This window comes from Sinocyclocheilus grahami, unplaced genomic scaffold, assembly GCF_001515645.1.
Source record: "Sinocyclocheilus grahami isolate Dianchi unplaced genomic scaffold, SAMN03320097.WGS_v1.1 scaffold132.1, whole genome shotgun sequence".
Classification (NCBI taxonomy): Eukaryota; Metazoa; Chordata; class Actinopteri; order Cypriniformes; family Cyprinidae; genus Sinocyclocheilus; species Sinocyclocheilus grahami.
Window position 1 is genome coordinate 844602 of NW_015505311.1, and position 9931 is coordinate 854532.

Below are 9931 nucleotides of genomic sequence, written 5' to 3' on the forward strand. Positions count from 1 at the left end.
CAAACAATGTTCCCCCTAAAGGCAAGTTCACACCACTGGAGTTTAAAGACTACTGCTGTTCAGACTACTTGACTTGTTGTCTGTCTTGAAGTCGTTGTGATGTTCACACTGCGTGACACTATGTAAATTATCCGCAACTGGCCTTGGGGACACACACTACACGAGCTGACAACAACTCTGTCACCCAACGACTCTATCCGGTCCCGTTTTGTCACGAAAACACACACGAGAAGATTAGATTATATATAAATAAAAGAATGTGGGCAACCTCTTTAAGTTATTTTTGACTGTGCTGTATTGACTGCTTTGATGGCATGTAATACGGTAGTGCATTTTTTGTTTTGATACTTATATCCGTCTTATATCAGACTTTTCTGAGAAATATTTTTTTTTTCTTTCGACTCGTTAAATGTCACCCATGCTGGTAGCTAAATGCATTATCAGAAGAGCCAAAAATATTCATATTTACATTGAACAGCATATATTAAACATGTATTTAATATTGCAATTAAATAAGGAAAAACAAACTCGGGGGAGATGATTTGTAGAAAACAGAAACTGGTAGTGAATGACAGGCATTATTATTCTGCAGAAATTCTTCAGGTGAATCTGTGTGTAGGCCTGTGTCTAGGCCTGCTCTTATTATGTGGTCTAAATATCTTTTTTTTTAGTTCTTTTTTCCAGCCCAAGTGCTTTCAGCCTCCTCTGTAACTTTTTAGAGAGTCCCTAATCGGTCTTCATTGCAGCTCAACTCTGCCAATTTACTCCGATCCCTCATCCGATCCCTCACTGCCTAACTGAGCAGGAGGCTATGACCTACTTCCATGAGTAAGAGATTTTTCTCTGCCAGAGCCCCAAGCCACATGTGTACACACACACACACACACACACACTTACTCTAATACACTGCAGCATTCTAATAACAACACACCTGTATTCTGCACTGTAGGAATCTTGAGAATTCATACAAAAGTTCATTCTTTTCAGAATCCAATCAATTGCTAATGAATACAATTAATAAAAAATGCCCTTTCACTTGCAAACAATGTTCCCCCTAAAGGCAAGTTCACACCACTGGAGTTTAAAGACTACTGCTGTTCAGACTACTTGACTTGTTGTCTGTCTTGAAGTCGTTGTGATGTTCACACTGCGTGACACTATGTAAATTATCCGCAACTGGCCTTGGGGAAACACACTACACGAGCTGACAACAACTCTGTCACCCAACGACTCTATCCGGTCCCGTTTTGTCACGAAAACACACACGAGAAGATTAGATTATATATAAATAAAAGATTACATAATATTATATTATAAGTCTAATAATAATTGACCTCAAAAAGGGAATTCTTGAGCTTCATTTTCTAAGGTAACCTAAAATGTGCATAATTTAGTTACATCAAGGGTCAAATCAAATATAAATAGCACATTAAAGTTGAAAGTTACACACTTTTTTTGTGTGTGCGCTTTACAGGAATGTTTTTGCTCAGGTGGCCAAAATATTCACCCAATACAGAAAATGTGTGCTCAGCAAGAAAAAAAAAATTTGAGGGAACATTGGCTGCAAATATTGTTTCCTGTTGACTTTAATAGGCAGTGGCCTTTGAAAAGTCCACATCAGCTGATCACAACTTAATTTAATTGATAATGATAAAGTGTGTGTGTGTGTGTGCCTACTTAACCATATTTTGGGGACACATTTGTACCCAAAAGTGAGCTAAACCTGACAAAATCTTAAAAAACCTCCCTTTGGGGATGTCCTCATTTGTAAAACTGGTATAAAAATAAAGTAAACAAAGTTGTTGTTTTTTTATTGTAAAAATGCAGAAAGTTTCCTGTAAGGGCTAGGTTTAGGTGTAGGGTGATAGAATATACAGTTTGTACAGTATAAAAACCATTACGCCTATGGAATGTCCCCATTTAGATAGCTAAGTAAACGTGTGTGTGTGTGTGTGTGTGTGTACATTTTCATTGTAGTACAGATGAAACTCACCCGTCTGTGTCCTGAAAATTCACATTCACTTTTTTAGCAGCACCCAAGAGCTCTGCAGGAGAAAACAGAAAACATTTTTGAACAATAGATTATTATTAGATGTTTAATTAACCTGGCCAAACTGACACGTTTGTTAAACTAACAAAAATGTTCTTAATTAAATTATTATTAATAATGTTATAATTTATTGTTATTATTAAATAATAATAATTTATTAATATGACTGGTGCTACTATAAATATAATTTACCAGTATAATATTGTTATACTGTATGTAACAATATTATACTAGTAAAATACTGCTAGTATAATATTAGTATAATATTGTTTTTTATGAAGTGTTCTTACACTTTGTTATATAAAATAAAATATAACCAATAAATATAATACTAAATCTGTAAATTGCATTTTAAACATAGATAATTTAATATAATTTAATGTTTCTGGAAATACACCATATGATGTGCAAATCAGGGGTGTTTCCTCCAAGTAGGCAAGGGAGGCAGAGTCACCTCAAAATATTGGATGAGAAAAAAAAAATCGTAGTACAAAAATAAAACAGCCAATATTACAAAATATAACATTAAAAAGTGTATAAATCACTCGTTTTTCTAATGAAACATTGTCCAACAGTGACCCCGCCTCTTGTATTCATGCGCGTTATGCATTTGTGAATCAGTCTGAATGAACAATATAATGGCGTTAATGGGAAGACTCATTTTAAAAAAGTAAGTAAAGAACTCACACACTTAGATATACAGGTGCATCTCAATAAATTAGAATGTCATGGAAAAGTTCATTTATTTCAGTAATTCAACTCAAATTGTGAAACTCGTGTATTCAATAAATTCAATACACACAGACCGAAATAGTTTAAGTGTTTGGTTCTTTTAATTGTGATGATTTTGGCTCACATGTAACAAAAACCCACCAATTCATTATCTCAACAAATTAGAATACTTCACAAGACCAATAAAAAAAAACATTTTTAGTGAATTGTTGGCCTTCTGGAAAGTATGTTCATTTACTGTATATGGTCTGTGACCAATATTTACTGAGCTTTGAGGACTTATGAACCGAAAAATTAAAAAATAATTAAAAGTTAACTATTAAAAAGAATAGCTGAACATAAGGTTTTGTTGTTGTTGTTGTTTTTCTGGTAGTGTAAGTAATGTTTATTTAACCAATAACATGTGACTGGGACAGGAATTTACATTAGAATTTTTATTTTTTTTAAAGGACTTTGCCTCCTCATTTCAGAACACCACCGCACACCACTGGTGCATATAAACCGAATGTTGGCAATACTTGAAATGCTGAAAATATATCAAATTATTACTGTTTCATGCTGAAATTTTACTAAAATCACATAATAATAAATACATAAGTTATATGAATGTACTTGAATTTAAAAAGCATTCTTAATTCTGTTCTGAATGATTTCATACTTGGATGCAGAAGCCTAATTAGCACGTATAAAGTACTTTCCCACTATTATCTCGAGGAGTAAGGTCAAAGCGAGACATGGATCAGTCACAGAGGGGATTCCTCTCAGTCAAAGCCAACAGGTAGAGTTTCCATTCATTATACTCAAGCAAAACTGTTTAATCACAGCTGGTTATGAGCCACACCATATTTGCTGGTATTTCCATCAAATGTATATGGCTCAATATATTAATCTCCAGATGTATACATGTGTGTTGTTGTGTGTGTATGTGTGCTAAATGAAAGTGGTCCAGATGGCAGCTTTCTCAGAGGGTGAGACATGGGATGGGGTGTAGAGACAGACAGAAAGAGAGAAATTTATAATACAGGAAAATATCACTGGTGAAATAAACAAACTGTGTGTGTGTGTGTGCTGTTCATTTAACCTTAATAATAGTCTTATTCCACTAAACATGCTTAAGAAGCTATTCATAATGCATAAATGATATTATTATTATTATTCATTCTCACTGATCACAGCATAATCAATTATGCTAATGCCTTGGTGAGGATGAGGCATTAATTAATTTCCCTATTCAAAATTATCTCTTGAAAAAGGTAAATTAATAGATATGTAATTATTGCACATTTAATAAACTAACTAATTACGCATCTCATTTTCTACAAACACACTCCCAGACATTCAATCTAAGTCACCTTCAGAAAGACAACAGAATGCAATGAGAAAAATGCAAACAAGCATTTCCATGACAACTCAATGTCACTGTGATGCTAATTAGAGAATGTGACAGAAATACCATGGTAACACCTCACCTGAAGTTGCTATGCAATGTCTCTTTAGTAACCATAATGATGGTATCATGATAAATTAGGAAGTTGGGGGGAGAAACATACATTTTGTATACATTCACACGCTGGCACCCATACAGTCGCACACCATGGGGTGTTTTGGAACATGGTCATAATCCTTCCATGTGATAAATTATTCATTTGATTATCATTGCAACCTCATTGGTGCCTGTTGCTATGGAAACCTTGACCTTAACCATGACAATAACAATCAGTGTTGCCCAGCCCCTGCTCACGAGTACAGAAAATCTCCTGTGCTTCAAACATTCTTTAATACTAATCTTCCCCTTGGATCCTCTTTCAATAATGCATTCAGTTTATTCACAGCTTTATGTTTCAAAAGACCCAGCTGGGGTGTTTCAGAGTGTGTAAGACTTGAAAATCTACAAGAGGTTAAAGGTTAAGATGATGTAATCCATCATCTGTCATGGCAAAATGCTGAAATCAAATTCTTCCTCCGAGCATAATGAGACTTCTCACCAAGCAATGCTTAAAATGAACTGAAATCCCTGGCATTGTGTTGCTATACAGTTTATAGCCTTTTAAAGGATTAGTTCACCCAAAAATTAAAATCTTGAAATCATTCACTGACCCATGTTGTTCAAAATTGAGAGGAACACAAAACGAGACGTTTAGCAGAATGTCCGAGCTGCTCTCTTCCTTACATTTAAAGCTGATGGGGACCAGGTGTTGTCAAGATCCAAAAAAAAAGCACCATAAAAATAGTTAATATGTCTTGTGCACTATATTCCAAGTCCTCTGCATTCATAGGATACCTGTGTGTTATGAACATGCTAAAATGTAAGTTATTTCACAAAATATTGCCTTGAAATCTCACTTGACATCCATGGTCACCCTTCACATTCATTTTATGAAAAAGAGAAGCTTGGACCTAATGGTACAGTTTTGTGCTCTGCAGAAGAAAGAAAGTCATACAAGTTTAGAAAACATAAAGGAGTGCAAATGATGACAGAATCTACACATTTGGGTGAACTGTTCATTTAAAGAGGGTTATATGACACCTAACTGTTGAATGGTAGTGTGCATATTCAGTGTGTGCATAAGGCAATGTTTCTGGACATTTCCTACTACTTAAAACCATTTATGCAGCCCTGCATGGTGCCAGTCCCTGAATGTGGTGCCACTGGGTACGTGCCCAAATGTCCATATGCTTAATCCAGCCCTGATTGCATAGAGGCTAGCTACCAAGTCTCCTACAGCAACCAGAGCTCAAATTCTTGTTTAAGCCTTATAGCAAGACTGAGCCATCATGCTCTTCTGCATGTTGACACATAGCCCTAGGGACTCCAAGTGATGAAGCAGCATGTCTATATGGCTGACTAGCGTGTCCCGGGACTGAGCTAAAATCAGCCAATCGTCCAGATAGTTGAGAACGCGCATCCCGCTCGCTCTGAGGGGGGAAAGTGCTGCATCCATGCACTTTGAGAAAGTGCGTGGGGCCAAAGCCAGCTCGAACGGGAGAACAGAGTCTTGGTACGCTGTGCCCTCGAAAGCAAACCTCAGAAAGCGTCTGTGATGCGGTGCTATATGAATGTGAAAGTACGCGTCCTTTAAATCAACGGACGCAAACCAGTCCCCGGGGCGAATTTGCGCCAGGATTTGTTTCAGCGTTATCATCCTGAACGGACACCAAGTAGCCAGCGCGAAATTCCCGGAATAACTTCCCACGCGCTCAGGAACTGACATAGCGGCTTTTGCGGCTTGTCCGTTGGATGCGCCGGCGAGTGTGTGGGTGGCGGCTCTGCACTGCTCTGAGGCGGGGCGAGTGGCACCGCATTGACTGAGTGAGGAGGAAATAGCTCTTTTTGTGAGAATGTATGCATTTTTATTGAATGAACATCCAACACACAAACATTTGAAAACATGAACTTGTGGCGCTTGGGAGCCGGGCCGCTCACGCACTCTCCTCCTCTCTTCAGACCGTCAGGACGACGGCTTAGCCGCCGGCGGCGGGCGAGAGTCACGTCGCGGGCTCCTCCGCTGGCCGTGGCGTTTCCTCCCGGGACCCCATGCCTTCCTGCGGAAATCCGACTCCTGGCGAGGAGCAGTAACGTTAGCCGTCACCGCTGCAGACGCTGGCCTGGGGTTATCTCTCCACTGGGAAGAGCCAGGTGCCGACGAGGATCTGGATCTCGCCATCTGCTGCTGGAAAGCGCGCCTTGGCATCACGTGACTCATGGCTTTGGCGCGCTTTTGAGCTTCCGCGAAGCGCTCAGTAATGGACTCCACGGCGCTACCAAAAAGGCCGGAGGGAGTCACAGGAGCATTCAGCAGCACTTTACGGTCAGCATCGTTGAGGTCAGCTAGGTTTAACCAAAGGTACCTCTGAAGGATGACCATAAAACCCATGGCCTTGCCCACAGCCTGGGCCGCTCGCTTCGTCGCTATCAGCGCAAAGTCCGTCGCCGCGCGCAGATCCTTAACGGCCTCTGTTGTGAGGGGTCCGCTGCCTGCAGGAGCTTCGCCTGAAAAACCTGCAGCACTGCCATGGCGTGCAGCGCGGAAGCCGCCTCGCCATCAGATGCATATGCTTTATTGGCAAGGTGGGCGGTGGTCCTGCACGGCTTTGAGGGGAGGCTGATATCTGAGCTTAGGGTCTTGGCTGCTGCAGGACACAGGTGCACAGCGACGGTCTCCTCGACTGGGGGAGAGCACACGTACCCGTGGGCCTCCGCCCCATCCACGTTGGAAAAAATGGCCTGTGTGGCAGAGTGGACACTCGCTGATTGGGGCGCAGACCATGTTTTTACCAGCTGCTCATGTACGTCGGGGAAAAAGGGGACCGACATCCTTGAGTCAGCTTTCCGGATGGACCTGAAATACCAGGAGTCAAGCTTACCACAGTTGAGAGAATCTCTCTGTACTCCTGATATTGCACTATTGAGTGTTTCACTAAGACCCTTTTACCTTCCTCGGGAGTTTCCACAGTTGTTTTTTACTGTGGTTTATATACATCCTCAGGCAAATTCAGCTAAAGTCTCGGATGTGTTATATCAACTTGCACAAAGACTGGATTCTATGTCTCCTGATGCGCCAAAATTTATTTTAATAACTGTTCTTTAAAAAACAATTTGAGGACTTTATTATCAGTATGTGGATGTTTGCACTAGGAAAAATAAGATACTGGACAAGTGTTATGGCAACGTTAAAGATGCTTTTTCTGCCTCTACGTTGCCACCACTGGGAGGATCTGATCATAACGTTGTGAATCTTCGACCTAAATATCAAAGACTTCTTGAAAGGGAGAAACCTCAGGTAAAGACTGTTAAGATTTGGAATGAAGAGGGTATTATGTGCCTTCAGGGTTGTTTTGAGTGTACTTTGTGGGAAACTTTTGACTGTCTAGATCTGGATACTCATACAATTGTGGTTTCAGATTATATACATTTTTGTGTGGAGTCAGTTATACCAACAAAAACATATAAAATATTTCGCAACAACAAGCCATGGGTATCAAAGAAATTAAAACAACTATTAAATAAGAAGAAGGTATCTTATTATAATCATGATATTTTAGCTAAAAGGGATATTCAAAAAGAAATTAAAAGGCAAATTAAGGTAGATAAGGCCATATATAAACAAAAAATTGGAGCTAAAATGACACAGGGAAACTCTAAACAGGCCTGGGAAGGAATTAGAAAGATGATAAGTGTTCCACATAAGAGGAAAGGAAGATGATACTGCATTGGTTAGTCTCCTTAGAGGGGATGAGGACAGTCATGGACCCTTTTTAACTGAATTTGTTTCTTGGTGTGATGTATCAAATCTCAAGTTAAATGTTTCAAAAACTAAAGAAATGTGTATTGATTTTAGGAAAGAGTCCTCAACGAGTGCGACCATTATTAAAGGGGACCAGATTCAGAGGGTAGAAGCGTATAAATACCTTGGAGTTGTTTTAGATCACAAACTGAGGTGGGATAAATGGACTGACGCTGTGAATAAAAAGAGCCAGCAAAGACTATATTTCCTTAGGAAGATGGTGTCATTTAGTGTTAGCCCTCCATTGTTAAAGGTGTTTTATAACTCTTTTATTGAAAGTGTACTGACTTTTTGTATTATTTGCTGTTTCGGGAATGCTACGGTGGAACAAAAGCGTATGTTCAGGAAAATTATGAGTACTGCAAGTAAATTAATTGGTATCCCTGTGATGGGTTTACAACAAATTTATCAGACTAGATGTCTTGGTAAAACTATGAAAATTATATCTGATGATAGGCACCCACTGTATAATGAGTTTGAGCTCTTGTCTTCGGGTAGAAGATTCAGGATACCGGTGTTTTTTAAAAATAGAGGGAAAAAATATTTTATAACACAGGCAGTGAAGTGCTTAAATGCTTGATAACACCTGGTCATCATCTGCTTTCCTTCTAAGATAGTTATACAGCTGCTTTATATCAGAATTTGGATTTGTCTCATATTTGATGACATTTGCAGTTTTTGATTCAGGTCAATTAATGTGAAGCAGCTTTGAAACATTCTGTACTGTACAAAGCGCTATATAAATTTTGACTTGATTTGACACCCATGACTCTATGTTCTATGGTATCTTCTCTGTCTCTTCTCAGTCTTTTCATTGCATGAAATCAAGAGAGAAACATCCAGCAAATGGTAGGCCACCAGCTCCTCCATCTTTGACAAAAAAAGCACCTGTAGCATCAAGATTTCATCATTTCATGCAACAAATGGTGAATGGAATTTAGATGCCCTCATTGCCCTCTATTAATGGTGAAGAAGCAGAATTTCTTTAAAAAAAATTAAATTAGGAAAAGTTAGGCTGTGGGCCAGATTAACCATATGGGTAATTGGGCACACACCCAAAAGACCCCATGCATGACCATACCACATCCACAGGACAGTCATTATTTTTGCATTTACAATTGCTGCTGCTAGTTACACACACACACACAAAACGACACACTTCACTTTCAAAATGCACTGTTTTTGTGTAGCGTACTCTTGACTTTCTAGACCTGTCCATGACAGCACAGAAGTTAATTACCAAGGCTCTCGACCCTTGTTAACATTTAGGCACTATTGTGCTTAATGTAGTCTGCTGGTCTAGGTCTCAAGAAAAGAGGATAATCATTGAACTAAAGCAGCAGTTTTAAAGCCCCTACATTGTACTTCATTCTGTTGGTAATTAAGTAATCAATTAATCATGACACAGATGCCTAGACAAGCATGTGACTGACATCAGCTCCACAATCACAGATCAATTCTGAAGCCGATATGCAGCCCTACAGGCTCTAACTAGATCCAAATGACAGTAATGTAGCAGTATATTGATACTTCACTGTAATTCACCCGGTGTGGCTTACAGTATGAACATTATGGATAAATGCTCATCAGTGTCACATTCTTTACAAGGACGCTTGTAAAACATGCAGGATTTAATAAGGACACAGAGAGCATATTGCAAGAATTCTGAGAATTCTAAACTTAGAATTGCCTCAGTTCAAGCGATATGTGAACCGATCAGCTCTTCCTCTTTACTAGTTATAGCATGAAATAAATATGTACAAACATCAGAAGCAGGGGCGGTTCTAAACCACAGTAACTGGGGGGGGGGGGCAGACAGGGGCCACTTGGGCTTTTAGGGGGCCCCATTTTAAAATGCATCTTA

General features: G+C 39.3%; 1 protein-coding gene across 1 annotated transcript in view; it reads right to left on the bottom strand.

Annotated features, from left to right (window-relative positions):
- LOC107590702 (caskin-2-like) overlaps positions 1-9931 on the bottom strand; it is a 73729-nt gene that overhangs the window by 29681 nt on the left and 34117 nt on the right. The window contains 1 exon segment of the mRNA XM_016279606.1: positions 1994-2045. Within this exon segment, the coding sequence (XP_016135092.1) occupies positions 1994-2045 (52 nt within the window).